The sequence below is a fragment of the Mercenaria mercenaria genome, chromosome 16, assembly GCF_021730395.1.
Source record: "Mercenaria mercenaria strain notata chromosome 16, MADL_Memer_1, whole genome shotgun sequence".
NCBI lineage: Eukaryota > Metazoa > Mollusca > Bivalvia > Venerida > Veneridae > Mercenaria > Mercenaria mercenaria.
The window spans coordinates 26,549,548-26,571,966 of NC_069376.1; the positions used below are offsets into that span (position 1 = coordinate 26,549,548).

The 22,419-nt window shown below is 35.9% G+C and overlaps 2 protein-coding genes across 4 annotated transcripts in view; one reads left to right on the forward strand and one right to left on the reverse strand.

The window, feature by feature from the left end:
* LOC128549542 (uncharacterized) overlaps positions 1-7,713 on the reverse strand; it is a 23,964-nt gene extending 16,251 nt beyond the window's left edge. Inside the window, exons 1-2 of one of the 2 annotated variants that reach the window (XM_053526457.1) lie at positions 7,583-7,713; positions 1,406-1,488 (exon numbers count right to left, since the gene is read on the reverse strand). In XM_053526457.1, coding sequence (XP_053382432.1) covers positions 1,406-1,421 — 16 coding nt within the window. In that variant the 5' untranslated portion in view covers positions 1,422-1,488; positions 7,583-7,713. Of the gene's footprint in view, positions 1-1,405; positions 1,489-7,306; positions 7,433-7,582 lie in introns of those variants that run through there. The other variant, XM_053526456.1, reaches the window with a different exon arrangement.
* Positions 7,629-22,419, forward strand: part of LOC128549544 (probable palmitoyltransferase ZDHHC24) — a 22,731-nt gene continuing 7,940 nt past the window's right edge. The window contains exons 1-2 of one of the 2 annotated variants that reach the window (XM_053526466.1): positions 7,629-7,687; positions 22,265-22,366. The gene's annotated coding sequence lies outside the window, so the exon portion shown is untranslated. Of the gene's footprint in view, positions 7,688-7,817; positions 7,949-22,264; positions 22,367-22,419 lie in introns of those variants that run through there. The other variant, XM_053526467.1, reaches the window with a different exon arrangement.

Here is a 22,419-nt window from a genome sequence, read left to right on the forward strand (position 1 = left end):
TTTTAGATATGTAGTTTTTTTGTATTTGTTATGTATTTATTATCCTTAATGTTTGTAATTAAATAATTAATCAATCAATTAATTAATTACTATATATTAACTTATAAAGGCTAATAATCTCCTTCATCCTACATATAAGAAAATATAACTCTTGTGCACCACGTCCACTTTGCCTACAAATTTTCAAACTTCTAAATTCCGGAAACTTCCAAATACCGAACTTTTGGGCTGGTCCAGAGGTCGTTCGGTTTTCGGAAGTTACACTGTACTAGAGATGCTTTTGAGAAAAGCGCACGTCTCCCACAACTGCATATTAAATCATCTGAATAGTAAGTCTGTCTTTGTATACTGTTTGCGGCCTATTGGTGTTCACATGTTGGAGTAACGGGTCTACAATGCTTAGTCAGTACTCATAAGTGATCATGGAGTAACCGGTCTACAATGCTGCACTGATCTAGGGCTGTCATTGATTGGGTCTTGGGCATATCGACAATACCGATATATTGGAAGACAAATATTGACAATACATCGATATATCGATTATAAAGTTAAATTAACAACCTATTTGCACATGTGCATGCTATTTATCTTCTTGTTAATGATATTTTTTGTTTTATTGTCTAGGTTTCATATTACTGTTTGTGAAAGAAATGAAATAAAAAAAAAAAGCTTTCATTTTTTTTTTTGCCCTCACTCCTTTTTTAGCATTTATCCTACTTTACAACATAATAAACTTACTAAAATCAGGCACTGGAGTTGGGTTTCGAACAGGCAGAGAAGTTGTTTCAGAGAGTCTGAGTATTTATCCGGACTGTTTTTTTTCTCTCTGTAAAATATTGATTTTTAAAAATTGGAATTGATAATGGATCTTCCAAAAAATATCGTTGATACATCGATATCATTTCTATCGATGACAGCCCTACACCGATCTACAATGCTGTATCAAGAGTGGAGTAGCAGTCTACAATGCTGCACTGGTAGTTGTTGGTAATTATGTTCAAGGGCCATAATTCCTTATGGTCAAACACATTTTGTTCAAGTTTGGTGAAGATCGGATTAGAAATGTTCGACTTAGAAGTGCGGACAAGCTTTGTGACAGACAGACACACAGACAGGAAAAAATCAATAATGTCTCCCACACCACTATGACTGTGGTGGAATACATACATGTAATAACTGATAACATTTTACGAACAGCCATAATCACATTGATATATTACATTTTGAAAATCGAACAGATTACAATTGCATTAGTAAAGGCCAAAGCAGTGCTTTTCATTCTTATAAAACAGAGGCCTATATAAGGCCACTTCCTAATCGGAAAACAAGGCTATTTTTCCCCCATAAGACTAGCACAGCAAATTCAAGCATGAATAGCTTTGTTGAGAGAGATTTCAGTACATACAGTCAAGAATGTCCATCCTGAAGGTCAGTGGAATCTCCTTAGTGTATGTTATTGTCCTTGCCAATGCCAATCTTTTCCATAACCTGAAAAAAAGTTCCGAAAATTATATAAATATGTTTTTCTCTATTGATACTATATATATATATATATAAATACTGTATTACAATGCAATTTATATTTAGCCTGCTGATGGCAAGTGGTTTTGCCTTTGCGACCAGTGCAGACCATGATCAATCAACCTTTTCCATGGAAAGTGATTCTGTTACAATTTTAACAAGTTTCACAATATTTCACATGGAAATGTTGAACATTTCTGATTTAAAGTCGACAATACTATTGATTTGATATTGCTAAAGACACAAAACTATTTAAAGGAACTTAATGGACAAGGATTTTGTAATTACTTAGTACTTAGACTGACAATCTCATTTCAATCAATCCATTTTCTGTATTTAAACAAGACAGTCAGAAAGACAGCTATATCCCCACCACTGTAATGGATAGTGAAAGGGTTAATAGTATTGAGTGAAACCATTAAACATTCGAGATGTGACCTTGACCTTAAGCCGGCAGGGGTGAATTTTGAATTCTGCACAATGTCTCTAAAAGGGGAATATTACAGCCAAGTCATATTAAAATCCTTCAAGGGGTTTAGGAGATACAGAGCAGACATAAAATGAAAGGCTCAAACCTTTGACCTTCAGTTGTGACCTTGATCTTAAGCAGACATGGCTGACCCATGAGTTCTGCATATCTTCTTGATGAAGTGATCATTTGACACAAGTTTCATGATTATCATTCAAGGGGTTTAAGAGATAACAAGAGATCACAGAGTGATCTTGGTGCCCACCAATGTGCCATTTTGGAGTGTTCCAAATTTCAAGACTTACTGACTAGCTCAAGGTCGAATTTCATTTCCGTACACAACACTGTGCATGTGGTCCAAATTCGAAAGCTGTAGCTTGAGAAATGTGAAAGTAGATCACTAGATCAATCTTAAGGTCAAAGTTTAATTTGGTACACAAAACTATGCAAGTGGTCCAAATTTGAAGGCTGTAGCTTGAGAAATGTAAAAGTAGGTCACTAGGTAAAAATCAAGGGTCAAATTTCACTTCAGAACACAAATCTATGCATGTGGTCCAAATCTGAAGCCTGTACCTTCAAAAATGTAAAAGTAGGTCACTAGGTCAATGTCAAGGTCAAAGTTTGTTTCGGTACACAACCCTATGCATGTGATCTAAATTTGAAGCCTGTAGCTACAGAAATGTGAAAGTAGGTCACTAGCTCAATCTTAAGGTCAAAGTTCATTTCGGTACACAAAAGTATGCATGTGGTCCGAATTTGAAGGCTGTAGCTTGAGAAATGTGAAAGTAGGTCACTAGGTCAAAATCAAGGTCAAATTTTATTTCAGAATACAGAACTATGCATGTGGTCCAAATTTGAAGCTTGTACCTTCAAAAATGTGAAAGTAGGTCACTAGGTCTATGTAAAGGTCAAAGTTTGTTTCGGTACATAAAACCATGTATGTGGTCCAAATTTGAAGGCTGTGGCTTGAGAAATGAGAAAGTAGGTCACTGGGTCAAAATCAAGGTCAAATTTCATTTCGAAACACAAAACTATGCATGTGGTCCAAATTTGAAGACTGTACCTTCAAAAATGTGAAAGTAGGTCACTAGGTCAAAATCAATGTCAAATTTCATTTTGAAACACGGAACTATGCATATGGTCCAAATTTGATACCTGTACCTTCAAAAATGTGAAAGTAGGTCACTAGGTCAAAATCAAGGTCAAAGTTTTTTCAAGTGCACAAAACAATGCATGTGGTCCAAATTTGAAGGCTGTAGCTACAGAAATGTGAAAGTAGGTCACTAGGTCAAAATCAAGGTCAACTCATGTCAAGGTTCATCTTGCCACTCAAAAATATACATGTCCAAATTTGAATGTTGTAGTTATTGACAAGAAGATTTTAAAAGCTTTTCCCTATATAAGTCTATATGAACCATGTGACCCCCGGGGCGGGGCCATATTTGACCCTAGGGGGATAATTCGAACAAACTGGGTAGAGAACCACTAGATGATGCTACATTACAAGTATCAAAGCCCTAGGCTTTGTGGTTTGGACTAGAAGATTTTCAAAGTTTTTCCCTATATAAGTCTATGTAAACCATATGACCTCCAGGGTGGGGCCATATTTGACCCTAGGGGTATAATTTGAATAATCTTAGTTGAAGACCACTAGATGATGTCACATACAAAATATCAAAGCCCTAGGCCCTGTAGTTTTGGACAAGAGGTTTTTCAAAGTTTTTCCCTATACAAGTCTATATAAACCATGACCCCCAGGGCGGGGCCATATTTGACCCCAGAGAAATAATTTGAATCATCTTGGTAGAGGACCACTAGATAATGCTTCATACCAAATATCAAGGCCCTAGGCTCTGTGGTTTTGGACAAGAAGGTTTTCAAAGCTTTTCCCTATATAAATCTATGTAAATTATAGAAATAAACAAAGGGCCATAACTCACTCATAAATTGTTGAACCAGTCTGATTTTCAGGGGGACACAACTAGGGTACCAATACATCATTCTGACAAAGTTTGGTCAAAATCCCCCCAGTAGTTTCTGAGGAGATGCGATAACGAGAAATTGTTAACGGACGGACGGACGGACCACGGACGCAGAGTGATTTTAATAGCCCACCATCTGATGATGGTGGGCTAAAAAGCAGACACAAAATGGAAGGCTCAAATCTATGACATCCAGTTGTGACCTTGACCTTGAGCCGACATGACTCACAGACTGACTCGTGGTTTAAGCACATCGTCTTGATGAGGTGATTATTTGACCCAAGTTTCATGAAAAATCTTCAAGGGGTTTAGGAAATACAGAGTGGATACAAAATGAAAGGCTCAAACCTTTGACCTTGACTTGTGACCTTGATCTTATGCTGACATGGCCGACTCATAAGTTCTGCATATCATCTTGATGTGGTAATCATTTGACCTATGTTTCATGAAAATTCTTCAAGCAGACACGAAATTGAAGGCTCAAACAAATTGACCTACAGTTGTGACCTTTACTTCAAGCCGACATGGCTGACTGATGAGTTCTGCACATCGTCTTGATAAGGTGATCATTTGACCCAAGTTTCATGATTACCCTTCAAGGAGTTTAGGAGATTCAGAACGGATACGAAATAGAAGGCTCAAACCTTTGACACTTGACCTAGGACAAACTTGGCTGACTCATGGGTTCTGCAAATCATCTCGATAAGGTAATCATTTGACCCAAGTTTCATGAAAATCCTTCAAGGGGTTTAGGCGATACAGAACGGACATGAAATGTTACAGATGGACAGAGACCATTCCTATATTATAACCCTCCCACCACTCAAGGAGAGGGATTAAAAATAACACGTTCAAACAATCCTGCGAGTCCAATCATATTTTATGCTTGCCACTCCTGTTTTCATAGAAAACCCCCAGAATTTGAAATCGGTCAGTTACCTTACAGGGGGTGCAAAAAACCCTCAGAGAAAAAATGTTATGGGAACACTGCTTAATATTTCCTATGATCGTATCAAATTATTTAGACTAGCTAATATATCAGTCATGATTAAAACCTAGTCATTTGTTGGCTAATTGATTGCACATTTCCATCTACCTGTCAAGATGTTAAGTTATTATTTAGTCAGACAGATTGCGTATCAGTACCAATTATTCAAGGGAAATGATCAAAACAAAACGATAGGTAGAATTTTCCATATTCACCACTCACAATTTTCATTACCCAATCTGACCACAGGTACCCTGAGTCTGGACTAATGACCTATGTGTTGACTACCCGCCACAATTTGACCATTATTTATCTTATTTCCATTTGTTGTCACCAAATAACCCACAACTTTCGATTTAAATGCTTCTTTAAAATATTCATTTCATGATTATAAAAATAATACAAGGTTGCTCTATGTTGTTTTAAACCAATAGAAGCAGATTGAGTCCGGCTTTGCAGTGAAAACGCCTGAGCACGCTAGGAATCTTGCTCTTTTTACTTAACTTTGCAGATCTTGTCATGTGCAAGATTGGGCTCAATCCACTTCTATTTGTTGAAAAAGTGGTGTGGGAGCTACCTTCTATTATTTTTATAATCATCAGGGTACCAGTGAATCTGATGGCAAATTCGCAAAGTTATGAAGAAGTGTAGTAACTTGAAGAAGAATTAAACATCTTCTGGCAGGGTTGGCAAAAAGACGGGAAATACTCGTATTTCCCGGGACGGCGGGAAATACTGGGGAATACTCTTCAGGCCTTACATACGTTGTAAATTTGACCCAAAAATCTTATCATACTAACTTCAGACAAGATTACACTCCTTTCAAATAGTCCAATTATACACTCCAAAATACAGGGGAGGTGTTACTGCTAATTGGTGGATTATTGACAGATTCTATAATGATACAGAATAACATTCTGCACCCTAAGTATAAAGGGAGAAAGCTACTTCCAGTACATGTGAATAAAGCCCAGGATGTTGTACTTCAGCTGAACCCAAACCTTCTACCAGATCTGTTGAACTACATGACCCAAAGCTCAGAGATACCACAAGCTCTACTCCATGAAGCCACTATCAACAACACAAAGCCAGCAGTGTGGTGGTGTGCTGTGGAACGATCACAAACTGTGTGTCTGGAACTTTGTGAACTAGCAAAAAAACTTCTGGTTATGCCAGCTAGCTCTGGTGGCATTGAGAGAGTGTTTTCTAATTTTGCTGTCATTCAAACAAAACTTAGAAATAGACTTGGAGTGAAAAAAGCAGCAAAACTGGTGTTTTGCTTCCGCATGTTAAGGTCCAAAGAGGAATTGGACTGGTGATGAAGGAACTTTCATCATCATACCAGGTCACCAGGGGTCTGACAGTGGAATATAATATGATTTTTTCCATAGTGTATGTGTGCATGCAAATGCTAGTTATTTAACAGATATTTTGTGGTTTTTTTTTGTCAAAATAAACTGTTTTTTGCTGAAAATTTGAGTATTTCCCAGTATTTCCCACTTTTGCAATTTTTAGGAGTATTTCCCGGTACGGGAATTACCGCACCGGTAAATACCATGCCAACCATTTTCTGGGGAATGACAGCATAGTCATGATAGTGCAGATTTATACACAGAGCTCCAAATTTGGCTATCTCTATCGAGCCTCAGACAAACCGGAGCAGCTGTTTAGACGACATAGAAGCTATTCCCGGTATCGACATTATGGATAAAATCCCATTTTCCAGTATTAACCACCAATAAACACCTGTTACCGGTTTTATGTTGAGGGGGGTATCGGCCATTACGCTACATGGCGGTAGTGTTTAGATTATCCTTTTTTCAAGTTTTAAACAAAGAAAATGAATAAAAAAAAGTATTACAGATTATCATTAAACATTGTTGTAATTAAGATGTAGCAAAAATATCCTCAAAGTTTACTTTATTTTTGAAATTTTACCTTTTATTCTACACTGCTGCTTCCGTGGCTCGATACCCAAGGTGTGAAATTATTTGCATTTTTCAAGGTAAACATTATTTTTGCAAAAAAATGTTGCCGAGGTTGTAGAATAGTATTTCCATTGTGAGAAAGTAAGAAATTTCCTAAATCCTTATCTTCTGGCAAAAATAATCGCTAATATTGTACAAGGTCTTTATATCGGATAATATCGCCAGCCCCCCTGACCCTATTTACGGAAATACCGGATAACGGGATTTATCCTTAATGTCGATATGGTCAATGACTAGTGCCATTGCTGATATCTGACATAATTTTCTCAGGCTGGACCTACTGACAGCTACTCTCCCACTGACATACAACAGTGCATCCTCAACATCTGTATTTTTCATTCTGATAACATCAACTTACTCTAATGCCACCACATCTTTCATCTCAGTCCACCCCACAGGTGCACCTGTGGTCCACCCCATGTGTTCATTTTTTTTATTTTTTTTTGTTTATTTACATGGTTATTTCAATCTACGAATTTTAAGTATGGCGGAAATTTCACAGCATCCCAAAACAATAACATGCTGTATAAGTATTTAATTACAGACAGAAAACAACTACACACTTAAAAGGAAATGATTATAACGTAGTATTACTGCATAAAACGGTTCTGTGTTATTTGAGGAAGGTATTTACCGAATAAGTTACAAAATATTTCATCCGATTTTTCGTCAAGGTCGTTTCCGCCATTCAAAAGCCACAACGTGCGCATGCGCAAGAATAAAATCGGCCAAATATAAGGTAAGGTAAAGTGGCGGGTAAGATTGTGTTACAGTTTGCGTGCGTGTGTATAAGACAAATGTATAAAGAAACCGTGAAGTGCACCAGAATTGTTCAGGTTTCTTTAAAACCAGTGTGCGTATTTAACTTCAGAAATTTTCTTTCGAAAAAAACGGTGTATACTGTGAAATTTGCAAAATTATGATTATCACAAAATGGCATTGGACTCCAGTTGGAACTTGAAGACTTTCACGTAGCTGCATAATAGCTGTGAACAGTATGGTAAATATATATTTCAGTAGATTAAATGCTTCTATTACAGCGAAAAAGAATAGGTAGAAATAATGTCAAAAAGTTTTTTCAGATTTATATTTATTTTAGAGTGGGCAGACCAATGCTCGGCGCATCCAGACTTTCAAAATTGTTAAAGGTATAGATGACTGTTCCTTTGAAGATTTTTTCTGTTATTCATCATCTACAAGAGGACACAACTTAAAACTTGAAAAGCCCCATTGTAGAACAACCTTTTGTCACGTAGAGTGATTGACATGTGGAATCGGTTGCCTCAAGAAGTGGTTGATGCCAGGGATGTCCATAGTTTCAAGACCAGACTTGACAATCACTGGCAGGGAGACATGCTGTACCAGTTTTGAGAACAGAATAGATGTTGTCAGGACAACTTTTGTAACTAAGTACTCTTTATCTGTTACCAACACAGCTACCAAATTTGTTTTGAGAACTTACAGTAATAACATCATAAATAAAGTCCGAAAGAAGAGGGGCTTAAAAAGGACCTAGTCTTTACTTCAGAGCCCAAAATCATCCTACAGGTATCCTACAGGTATACCAACGCTCGGCGTATATCACGTTTATCTGGGAATTTCTTAGTATATATTTAAAATCTCAGCTCTTGTGAGTCCCTTTTCGTTTGTTTACATCACGCGTAATTTTATCCAAGTGCGGTTCATTTCTGGTATGGTCACGTGGTCGCAGTAAAGCAGATGATGCAAGGCTAAAAGCCGTTCAGTTTTGTGTTCTACTCTCATTAAAACAGATTTTCTGGTAAAACATGTATTAAAAAAGTAGATTGCAGGCGGAATTATGGAGAAAAAAGCATTTTTCTTTTCAATTATTTTATTTTTATGCCCCCGAAGGGAGGCATATTGTTTCTGTCTGTCTGTCGGTCTGTCCGCAATTTTCGTGTCCGGTCCATATCTTTGTCATCGATGGATGTATTTTCAAATAACTTGGCATGAATGTGTACCACAGTAAGACGACGTGCAGTGCGCAAGACCCAGGTCCGTAGCTCAAAGGTCAAGGTCACACTTAGACGTTAAAGGATAGTGCATTGATGGGCGTGTCCGGTCCATATCTTTGTCATCGATGGATGGATTTTCAAATAACTTGGCATGAATGTGTACCACAGTAAGACGATGTGTCCTGCGCAAGACCCAGGTTCGTAGCTCAAAGGTCAAGGTCACACTTAGATGTTAAAGGATAGTGCATTGATGGGCGTGTCCGGTCCATATCTTTGTCATCGATGGATGGATTTTCAAATAACTTGGCATGAATGTGTACCACAGTAAGACGACGTGTCACACGCAAGACCCAGGTCCGTAGCTCAAAGATCAAGGTCACACTTAGACGTTAAAGATCATTTTTCATGATAGTGCATTGATGGGCATGTCCGGTCCATATCTTTGTCATTCATGCATGGATTTTAAAATAACTATGCATGAATGTGTGACACAGTAAGACGATGTGTCGCGCGCAAGACCCAGCTCTGTAGGTCAAAGGTCCTAAACTCTAACATCGGCCATAACTATTCATTCAAAGTGCTATCGGGGGCATGTGTCATCCTACGGAGACAGCTCTTGTTTTATACTTAAATAAACTATAAACCCTTATCATGGCATTTTATACGGACCAATTGTACTGCACATTTCTGTAGCTTATGCTGTTCAAGTAATTGATATACTATGTGGACTAATGACACTTTTGAAAAGATTTCCAAGAATAATGGAAATAAATCATCAAATATCATAAGTTATTGATTTCTTGAAGTTAGACTCACAGAATTGTGATAAATTATCTTCAAATGAATTCCTTCAGATAATTGTTGTATAAAATGTGTTAATTCAATTTATATATGCAGAATAGAGAGAAGGGTAATTTACGTACATGTTTATGTACTTAAAATAATCGGTTAATCAATACAACCTATGTCTTGTGTTAGATATTTCTTATACTTCACTTTAATGCATAAATAGTTCAAAATTACAACCTGCAGATTAATATGCCATACGCCGAGCGTTGGTATACTTCCGCATGAACCGCACTGGTTTTACTAGTACTATTTTTAGCTCCCGTCTATTAGGTCACGGTGTGACTAGAAATATGTAAACAATATGGTTGAATACTCACAGATTGTTCTACAAACTGACGATAAAAAAGTACGGTAAGTTAATGTAAAATCAGTTTTTAGATTTAAAATATGTAGTTTTTACGCCGAGCATTGGTCTGCCCACTCTACATCACATCTGTAAAATACACAGAACGGCAGCTGGAGATAAATCACGCGCCAGCTCGTGTTAGCGCGTTATCTTATTTCAAAGCGTTTTCCAACTTGATCAATTGTGATCATATCAGCAGATGCTTATTGAAGTATAAAACAGGCGGTACGGCTGGAGCGTAATAAACCGAATCAAGTCCATTTTTCAAACGACAACTGTTGATTTCTCAGACTTCCAATCATATAAATTCATTCCTTCCCCGTGTAGAAAATACTAATAACATTAAAAAGCACTATTATCATTATAAACAAACGATCTGATAGAAACGCTATGACTTTTTACTAGAGTATACAAAATCTGAATTGTCTGGATGCTTTACGAAACAGAGCACGGTCGGTATTAATTCTCCCACATTGAACATACACACGCATTGAATGGTACTCTAATAAACCTAGGTTAAAAATACACTCAATGCGTGCGTAAATCAAATAGTTTGGAATTAATATTGATGGTACGGTAGTGTATTTTAAAGCGTTGTCGATATAATTTCAACCTCCGGTGCGGAGTACACAATAAAATTGTTTCTTTCTAAGAATGTCAATAGTGAACAAATGCTCTACTGGTACTGATGATAAACCGGGACAGATGATAAAGTCGAACACCTTGGAAATATTCGATTGCAATCAGTTATAATTTATAAAATTGAACACACCATCTAATAGTTTCCACTTACAACACCATCTGGTGTAAAAAAACAACAAAATTGGTAAATATTCTGTATAAATAAATGACTTACATAAATCTGTATAAAAAATATTTATCCAAAATTACTGGGGAAGAGGGTGTTTTTTTGTGCATGCTCACTGCCGAAACATGAAGGCCTGACATTTGTTAAATTTTCATTACTTGATCAGGAATGACTGTTGCAGCTTTTTGGGGAAAGTTTCAATATAATAATACAAAGAAAATTTTGTAAATGACAAAGGGTTCAAATTTATCATCAGTCAGCGTTCATAAAGTCCCCTTTTTACATACCCCTTTCAGGCCCTCACTTCGTGTGAGTTTGCTTACTAAATATAAATTTGAATTATGTAAAGTTTTCAGCAAAGGTTAAGCTTTATTTTGATACCGACCATTGATTTCAATTTGCAGAAATAAAAAAGTTACAGGTAAAAAACCTCATTTTCTGTTCGGGTTTATCATCAGTACCAGTAGCTATTCTTCAGACCAACAAAATATTCCCCAAAACAAAGTTAAAGGTATATTGAAATTGAAAATTCTATTTGATTCGATAGTGAGTGTGAAGCCAAAGCCAGCCAAGGGAGAAAAAGAAGCAAAAACTTGAATGCTGAATTGAAACTGAACTGCAAACAAATTCATTGGTGTTACACCCAATAATTATGTTATAAAACTGATTTCTGTGTTTTTCACATTTACAAACTTATTTAACTTAAAGAGTAAAATTAATGCTTGTCAATTTCAAATTTTACCAGTTTACTCCTTCGCAAAAATTATGATGAGTAAATATTCATAGGCCAAAAAAATTATCTGGAGCCCTGAACAGCGACAGTCAAAAGTTATCACACTGTCCTGACACATCCTATTATTTGGACTAGACTGTTATGTAGTTAGGGACAGACTTAAAAGATGAGCAAATTCATTAAGGTGCAAAGTTAAAAAGAACTAGAATTACTAAGGTTAAAAACATAGATTAAATGGTTACAACTTACGGTTGCCAGCCTCTCAGTGAAATTGTGAATAGACCTAAGATCAAACTGGGGCTGGACTGTGTATATAGGGGGAGACCATTCCAGGAATGAAGTGTTCTTAGAAAATAGGAGTTATAGAATTGTATTTCGATCAAGTATTTCAGGTTCCTAGTAGGTTTGAGATGGTTATGGTCAACTGCAGTTGCAATTAGACTGTACTGTATTTTATAAAAAATATAATAAGGGAACTTTTTATCTTTAAAGTTTAAGCATTTTAGTGACACTGTTAAATTTCAGCATGCCCACTCATTCTTAAAGTTAAGAGTACATGTACCCACTGCCTTTGCAAAACAGGGGTACATTCCAAAAGTTGGGGGTACACTACATGGCAGATCTGAAGTATTTCTATTTAACTATTGAAATTTGTGTATACATGTTTTTTATGCCCCCGAAGGGAGGCATATAGTTTTTGAACCGTCTGTCTGTCTGTCAGTCTGTCCGCAATTTCGTGTCCGGTCCATATCTTTGTCATCGATGGATGGATTTTCAAATAACTTGGCATGAATGTGTACCACAGTAAGACGACGTGCAGTGCGCAAGACCCAGGTCCGTAGCTCAAAGGTCAAGGTCACACTTAGACGTTAAAGGATAGTGCATTGATGGGCGTGTCCGGTCCATATCTTTGTCATCGATGGATGGATTTTCAAATAACTTGGCATGAATGTGTACCACAGTAAGACGATGTGCAGTGCGCAAGACCCAGGTCCGTAGCTCAAAGGTCAAGGTCACACTTAGACGTTAAAGGATAGTGCATTGATGGGTGTGTCTGGTCCATATCTTTGTCATCGATGGATGGATTTTCAAATAACTTGGCATGAATGTGTACCACAGTAAGACGACGTGCAGTGCGCAAGACCCAGGTCCGTAGCTCAAAGGTCAAGGTCACACTTAGACGTTAAAGGATAGTGCATTGATGGGCGTGTCTGGTCCATATCTTTGTCATCGATGGATGGATTTTCAAATAACTTGGCATGAATGTGTACCACAGTAAGACGACGTGTCACACGCAAGACCCAGGTCCGTAGCTCAAAGGTCAAGGTCACACTTAGACGTTAAAGATCATTTTTCATGATAGTGCATTGATGGGCATGTCCAGTCCATATCTTTGTCATTCATGCATGGATTTTAAAATAACTATGCATGAATGTGTGACACAGTAAGACGATGTGTCGCGCGCAAGACCCAGCTCCGTAGGTCAAAGGTCCTAAACTCTAACATCGGCCATAACTATTCATTCAAAGTGCCATCGGGGGCATGTGTCATCCTACGGAGACAGCTCTTGTTTTTTATGCAGAACTCTCGAGGGTGGGGTGTAACAGACAAGATATTTTTTAGAAAATTTAAAATGTTTTCCAAATTAAGTTAAGATAGGAAATTCTTAACCAAAGGGCCCATCCCTATATTACACAAAATATAAATGAGTATTCAGCAAGGTTCATGTATTTCCAGATTCCGTGAATGGAACACGATTAGTTCGAAATAACATAGGTTCTTTACTGAAGACTGGAAAATAAATCGCCAATCATTAATAAATGCCCAAATTAATACAGATATGAAATGTGTATCAAAATTGCAGTTAAATATCTAAGAAAATACTGTTAATTAACATTTTGCTGAGCTCATAATTTTTAAGCTAAAATTCTTAAAATTCTAAATTTGAACTTCTGCACACAAGTTGACACAATTTAACCCATGTGACGTCTGACTAAAACACTTACCAATCCCCTATATGCATGCGGCTGACATTTACGCCAGGAATTCGGTGGTGGATACGAAAAATTATCATGTGACCCCCGGACCAGATCTGCGTTTTAGACCGTAGCAAACAATCGGCAAGTTCACGATGAAATAAACAGGGATTTAGCAGTTGAGCGTAGGAGTTTCGAATCTTTGTGTGCACGTACCCCCAACAAGTGACTTTTATGCGTGCATCATGATTCACATCCTGCAGTGCCTGAATGGGCATGCTGTGCTTGTTCGAACCATAGTTGTTGCATATATCGAGCTGTAGATTGTTGTATTTGTTCAATTTTGTATGTTAGGGATTTTTGCCAAGGGTGCCATATAGAAACAAAAAATAGAATATTTTTAGAATATGTTTTGCTATATTTAAGTAAATGATCTTTCCTAATGTGCTTGACCAGTACACCAAAGAGGAATATATGTTAAATTACAGGTCATGCAGGTGGAAGTAACATATCTACTATTACCTATGATACAGTATTATGAGTATGGGTCTGTGAACCATATACACTTAAATTTATTACAATGATAATATTTTCTGAGAAAAAATGCCAAAAAGTCATTTTGAAAATTATTGTCTGCCCCTGTGACAAGTCAATTGAGGTGATAGAAAAAATCTCAGAATTACATACCATCTGTTGATAAATATAATTATATTAATTGTTTAATAACTATGTTCAAGGTGAATTGTGCATATTAAGTTGGTTATGAGGACACGAAACATTTTTTCCCCATTTTTTAGCTCGACTATTTGAAGAATAAGTAGAGCTATCCTACTCTACACGGCGTCGGCGTTGGCGTCAGCGTCGGCTTCACACCTTGGTTAAGTTTTTCGTACCAGTCCACATTTTGACAAAGTCTTTTGAGATAAAGCTTTGAAACTTTCAACACTTGTTTACCATCATCATGGCCAGTTATAGGCAAGGGCACATAACTCCATCAAGGATTTTGGCTGAATTATGGCCCCTTTTGACTTAGAAATCATGGTTAAGTTTTTCGTACCAGTTCATATTTTGACAAAGTCTTTTAAGATAAAGCTTTGAAACTTTCAACACTTGTTTACCATCACCATGTCCAGTTATAGGCAAGAGTACATAACTCCATCAGGGATTTTGGCTGAATTATGGCCCCTTTTGACTTAGAAATCTTGGTTAAGTTTTTCGTACCAGTTCATATTTAGACAAAGTCTTTTGAGATAAAGCTTTGAAACTTTCAACACTTGTTTACCATCACCATGTTCAGTTATAGGCAAGAGTACATAACTCCATCAAGGATTTTGGCTGAATTATGGCCCTTTTTGACTTAGAAATCTGGGTTAATATTTCGTACCAGTTCATATTTTGACAAAGTCTTTTGAGATAAAGCTTTGAAACTTTCATCACCTGTTTACCATCACCATGTCCAGTTTATAGCAAGAGTACATAACTTCATCAAGGATTTTGGCTGAATTATGGCCCCTTTTGACTTAGAAATCTTGGTTAAGTTTTTCATACCAGTTCATATTTTTTGTAAAGTTTTTGACATATGGCTTTGAAACTTTATCACTTGTTTAGTATAATATCTCTATCTGTAGGAAAGAGAACATAACTCTGTCATCTATTTTGGCTGAATTATGGCCCTTTTTGGACTTTGAAATTGGTTCTGTTTTCATACAAGTCCATGTTTTGTCAAAACTATTTGACATAATTATGGCTTTTAAACTTTGAACACTTGTTTATCATTATGATTTCCATCTGAAGGCAACAGTACATAACTATTTTGACTGAATTATGGCCCTTTTTGGACTTTGAAATTGGCTCATATATTGCCATTTAGTGCAAGACTTATCGAAATCAAAGTTATACAGGAACATTGTTTGTCTAATCTATTTATTTCTTTTGTCTGAATATCCGTGGAAATATTTTGACCCCATTCTTCAATCAATTCTTCGAATAGTCGAGCGCGCTGTCATCAGACAGCTCTTGTTTTCTCTAAAAATATATGCATGTAATCAAATTATCATTTACGCAAGTTTTTTAAAGTAACTGAAATTGAATATTTTTATTGAAATGTTTAAATCATGAAAAGTAACTTTTAGCACAAAATGTTTTTAAATATCTTAAAAGTATGTTTTTGATGTTTTATCAGTTTGTACAAAACCTATTGTATCTGTGGCCAGGAAATACATTTTAATCTCTGGACTTAATAAAGTTATCTGATATAAAGTTATTGTACTACCATCATGTTAGGGGACTAATCCGATTAATGCTTTTAATAGTATAGCCCTTCAGACTTGGTTGCTAGGAGATTTTTAGCTCGACTATTCGAAGAATAAGTAGAGCTATCCTACTCACCACGGCGTCGGCGTCGGCGTCACACCTTGGGTTAAGTTTTTCGTACCAGTCCACATTTTGACAAAGTCTTTTGAGATAAAGCTTTGAAACTTTCAACACTTGTTTACCATCATCATGGCCAGTTATGGGCAAGAGCACATAACTCCATCAAGGATTTTGGCTGAATTATGGCCCCTTTTGACTTAGAAATCATGGTTAAGTTATTCGTACCAGTTCATATTTTGACAAAGTCTTTTGAGATAAAGCTTTGAAACTTTCAACACTTGTTTACCATCACCATGTCCAGTTATAGGCAAGAGCACATAACTCCATCAAGGATTTTGGCTGAATTATGGCCCTTTTCGACTTAGAAATCTGGGTTAATATTTCGTACCAGTCGACATCTTGACAAAGTCTTTTGAGATAAAGCTTTGAAACTTTCAGCACTTGTTTACCATCACCATGTCCAGTTATAGGCAAGAGCACATAACTCCATCAAGGATTTTGACTGAATTATGGCCCCTTTTGACTTAGAAATCATGGTTAAGTTTTTCGTACCAGTTCATATTTTGACAAAGTCTTTTGAGATAAAGCTATGAAACTTTCAACACTTGGTTACCATCACCATGTCCAGTTATAGGCAAGAGTACATAACTCCATCAAGGATTTTGGCTGAATTATGGCCCTTTTTGACTTAGAAATCTGGGTTAATATTTCGTACCAGTTCATATTTTGACAAAGTCTTTTGAGATAAAGCTTTGAAACTTTCATCACCTGTTTACCATCACCATGTCCAGTTATAGGCAAGAGTACATAACTCCATCAAGGATTTTGGCTGAATTATGGCCCTTTTTGACTGAGAAATCTTGGTTAAGTTTTTCTTACCAGTTCATATTTTTTGTAAAGTGTTTGACATATGGCTTTGAAACTTTTATCACTAGTTTAGTATAATAGTCTCTATCTGTAGGAAAGAGAACATAACTCTGTCATCTGTTTTGGCTGAATTATGGCCCATTTTGGACTTTGAAATTGGTTCTGTTTCCATACAAGTCCATGTTTTGTCAAAACTATTTGACATATGGCTTTTAAACTTTGAACACTTGTTTATCATTATGATTTCCATCTGTAGGCAAGAGTACGTCACTATTTTGACTGAATTATGGCCCTTTTTGGACTTTGAAATTGGCTCATATATTGCCATTTAGTGCAAGACTTATCGAAATCAAAGTAATACAGGAACATTGTTTGTCTAATCTATTTATTTCTTTTGTCTGATTATCCGTGGAAATATTTTGACACCATTCTTCAATCAATTCTTCGAATAGTCGAGCGTGCTGTCATCAGACAGCTCTTGTTGTTTTCTTAGTCATTACATTTATCCAGATTTACGCCTAAAATTTGAATCTTGAAAGGGTTGGGTAATGTGGATTATCACGATATCTGACAAGAAAGATCAAGGTTTGGCCATTTTATTTTTCTCTACAATATAAAAGTCGGGGGTTGTCTCCCATGAACAGTCAGGGGTGAAACTGTTTTAAGTTATGTAACCTATTTCAGTTACTTTTTCAACATAATTAAACATTTTATAACTTATGTTAGTTACAAAATATAGTTAACTCAGGCAAGTTATTCGAAAAAAGTCTTTTAAATTTGCTGTTCTCTAAAAGTGACCTTTAAAGTAAAATTAGTAAACCAATTCTCTTTTAGTCTGATCATGACCTGATAAGCATATTGACATGTTAAGAGTTTTATAGCTTTAAAACTTTTGCAAAAAATTTTGTCAGCCTTACATAAATTTTTTTATGGTATATATAGCTGGAAAGATAAAAGTTCAAGGATTCAGGATATATTAATAACTGCATTAGAGTGGTGGAACCTATGCTTGCGGTATTTTGTAAATATATTATCATTTTAAGAAGCAAGAAAAGATCATTATTTCGATTTGCCTATGCAAAAAAACATAAAGTTATCCTCCTTTTATCGAAACATACTGTTGATGTGCGTCATCACATGACTAAGTCGTCTTCTGAGGTCGGGATACCGGAAACAAACAAATTTTTTTTAATGCCTAAAGGAGGTAGAAAAGAAAATTTCACTATTTTGAAAAATTCCCTTTTATCACTGTTTGTTTGCTTACAAGCACATTTTGTGAACCAAAGTAATGAAACTTTTTATTTTTGGAATACCAACTTTGGTTGCATAGTGCATCACGGGGGAGGAACTGTTACACGAGACTCGGTTGTGGAGGATATCATGTTACAGATTTAGGATGCTACTGTTACAGTATTCCTGGATAACGTTACAGCATTCGGAGGACAATAATCGCTGTCGATGTTTTGTTTGCCAAAGAAATAGTAAAGATTTATCTCCTTTTTGCAAAAGTAAATGTTGTTTTTCTAGATCAGTGGTATGTACGTCTGTTGAGACATGGTTTAACACGTGAAACACAGTATATTGATCCCTATCAAGCGTTTAATGACAAAATCTGAAATTTTGATAGAAAATAGTCTAAAAGAAGTTGATCCAAATACGTTTCAACCATATTTTATGCTCATTTGCATCAATAAAGACCCTGTTTAGGCATGCAGTTATAATCGAGGTAGAAACATCAATGTGGGTCTAATTTTTCGTGGTTTTATAGAACGTTACAGTTGTGGGGTGCTTCTTCTGGATGTGTTACAGATTTAGGATGATACTTTTTGGAATACATTTTGACAATATACAATACCAGGATAGCAAATAAAATTTAGATATCATGAATTATGCGGGTTTTTTTGGTAAGATGTAATAAACATATTATACCAAGTGCATTTTTTTTCTAATTTCGAAATTCTAAATCTGATTCAACAGCTATATATAATAAAATGATATATAAACATTTTCAATGGAAAGCTAGTGTTCTATATCCAATGTATATGATACCATAATCAACAATTCGCATTGAATCGTCATTTGCATTTTAATAAGCTGTTCTTTCATAAATAGTACCTGTTTCTGCTACATGTATTAAGCTAGCAAACGATGTGTCCTAGCTTCAGAAGAGCTTGGCAATGCGTGTCTTTATCAACAATTTCAATTACTAATAAGCTTAAAAGAAAATATCCTCTCGGAATCGGTAATGGAGAACTTAAGAAATTAATTGGCTTTTCTCATGACAACTCGCACATGTGCAATAAAACTTTATTTCAAATAACAAATTTAAAGATTCTTTTTTGTTAAACATGTATACGTGTTTAATGTTGGAACAACCATCGAATCATCATATGCGTCTGTGCAATGAAGATCTGGCAAGCATGCACAATCAAGTAAGCTAATTTGAAGCATTGAATCTATTTGGTCACAGTTAGGAGCCTATATCATTTAACAGAGGATTTTATACGCAATTCATAGTTAAAATGTATAATGTTTCAGGATTTTCTTCTAAAAATATATGCGTCTTTGTCTTTGTGTGTATGACGGTGTCAAGGGCTTTTCAGGACTGTGCGCCATTAGAAGGCATGTCTCAGGACTGTAGGCATTGCGTAAACGCAAGCACGAGCACATTAAATTCAGGTTGTTCAAAAATTAGGAGTTACCTTATAAACATAGTAACTCCATGCGCGGATCCAGAGTGGGGACCGGGGGTCCGGACCACATCTCGAAAATCCTTCAGAAAAGGAAAGAAGAGAAGAAGGAAAGTAATTTTTTTTTTCGAAAAAGACAATATTAGGACCGCATTTAAAGTATATGCGGCTGCTGCTTCATACGACCCCGACATAACTCATATTTATATTAATTATCTAAAAGAAACTAAAAATTCTACCTTGAAGAAAACTTGGTTTTATCTTTTTCCCCAAATTTAACAGATTAGCACATAAAATTGTGAAAATAAGGGGTATATTATATGTAAAATTGCAGTGGTAAGGTGTTCTCAAATGCTCTTAAAATACCCCCAGAATGCAGAAAATGAAGCGCTAAATTTCAAAATTCGATCCGCGCATGAACTCGCTCTCTTTTTAGATTTGAACGAAAGTAATTAATCTATGTGAATATAAATAAAGAAACACTTAAAACATTTTTCGATTTCGCTCCGCGATATCTTTGGTGATTTATTTAGAAGTTATGAAAAACATTTAACAACCAATGTATTTAGAGACTGTTCAAACGATCGGTCAGTTTGCATCGAAAAGGGTGTGTTTTAAACGTGGTTACAGCAACGCCACTCTAGTACATGTCTGATTGCTACAAATGAAAAAATAAACGTTGTTTAGCAGTATTAACATCTAACAACAGAATCCTGATGAAGGAAAAGGTATCAACCTAAATCTGTAACACATTCAGAAGCAGCACCCCACAACTGTAACATATCCTGCTAAACTGCAACATTCTATAAAACCACAAAATATTAGACCAACAGTAATTTTTCTACCTCATATTAGAAGTCCATGCCTGAAGAGGGTTTTAATCAATGCAAATTTGCATGAAATACGGTTGGAATATCTTTTAATCAATTTGTTTTAGATATTTTACTATCAAAATTTCGAATTTTGTCATAAAATGCTTGATTGACATCATTATACTGTGTTTCGCAGGTTAAGCCATGTCTCAACAGATGTGCATATCACTGATCTAGGAAAACAATTTTTATTTTTGCAAAAAGAGATAAATCTTTACCACATCTTTGGCAAACAAAATACCGACAGCTATTGTTATCCTCCGAATGCTGTAACATTATCCAGGAATACTGTAACAGTTCCTCCACCCCCCCCACCCCCCCGTGTGCATTGTCAGTTGTTCATATTAAACATGTTAAAGAGGAAAATACATACCCCCCCCCCCCCCCCCCCCCCCCCCACCCCCCCGTGTGCATTGTCAGTTGTTCATATTAAACATGTTAAAGAGGAATTACATTAAATTTGGAGATGCCAGTTCTTTGTACCTCTGAAATCTCTTTCTTCATGTGTTAAACTTGCATTTAGAAAGTGCTAAATAAATCCTTTTTCCAAACACATGTATGGCATATTTATTGCTTTTTGGTGTTTATTGTACATTTTGATTAAACCTATCTGATTAAGGGAGCTGCTTAGATTGGGTACAACCAATGAATGAACAAGCTGTTAACATATTGGAGCATGTGTTTCCATGCCATTGGGCAGAAACTATAATTCTAGATGGTTCATAATGTTCACTCTGCCCAACACAGACTGCCTATGTCTGTCATCTGTTGGCATCATAAATTTTACAGGGCTAGCTTAATTGGATAAATGTAAAACTGTTTATAATTATTGCCATGGTAGTGCTGGAGAATTGTAAAACAGTACAGTTACCTTTAGTGCAATAAAAATATGATAATGCATGTTTTTTAGTTTTACAACATAGGTAGAATTCTAAGGGATATGTTGTTGCCGAAGCCCAGTACTTAAAGGGCAAGGGTACCTACATGTACGTATCATAAGCATTGTTTTTAGATGGAGACATCATTTGCTTTTGAATTATCTGTTTTGGGACTGTGGTACCATACATTTACGCTTTACCATTGAAATGCATGTGTGAAAAGTTTGACAGCACATAAAACTGTTAAAACACCCACTGAAAATGAAAAACTGGAATACCTTTGGGGATAGATGATATATTTTTGCTAGCATTAAATCTACTAACAATGCATCATGACAATGATAATATGTAATAGTAATAGTATGTGTCACAATTAGGCTGTCAGAGATATTCTATCACACACATTAATAAATAAATGATTTTGTAACTTTAAAAAATAGCTAACTTTTCTCCTCAAAACTATAAGAATCTTTCACTGGTTGCAGGTAAAGATGGGAATATCACGACGAGGGTAACTGTTTAGGCAGTAACGAGGCTCCTGCCGAGTTACCGCCTAAACATTTACACGAGTGCTGGATATTCCCATCTTTACCCACTGCCAGTGATTGATTCTTTTTCTTGCATGCCTTATTCTTCAGTTTTTAGAAGATATAAAGAAAAATGAATGTTTTTCTTTAAGCATGTTAAGGCGCTGTTTTGTTATAGTAGCGTATGAATTTACACATTCAGTCATAAATTAAAGCATGTTTTTCTAGCTCCGGAAAAACATGGGAAAATCCTGTCTGGCTTGCAAGAAAATGCCAGATTGTACAGTACCATTAGCACTTGCAGGTTTTGCTTTAGACTAAATAAGAGCTTGAAAATTTTATAATGTGCTATAATAAATATATTGTTGAAAATAGTGCATGTACTTGCATAATACACACTGTATTCTTAATTTTCTTACAGATATTTTGAGAGAGTTACCTGCTAAAACAATAATATTTGGTAGAAAGTTGAATTGGAGAGAAATACAGTTATAAACTTGTGTAGTGAACAGTCAGACAGAAGGTAATTCTAAATTTTACTAAACAATTTATTTGATTTTGGGGGGTTTCTGTGTT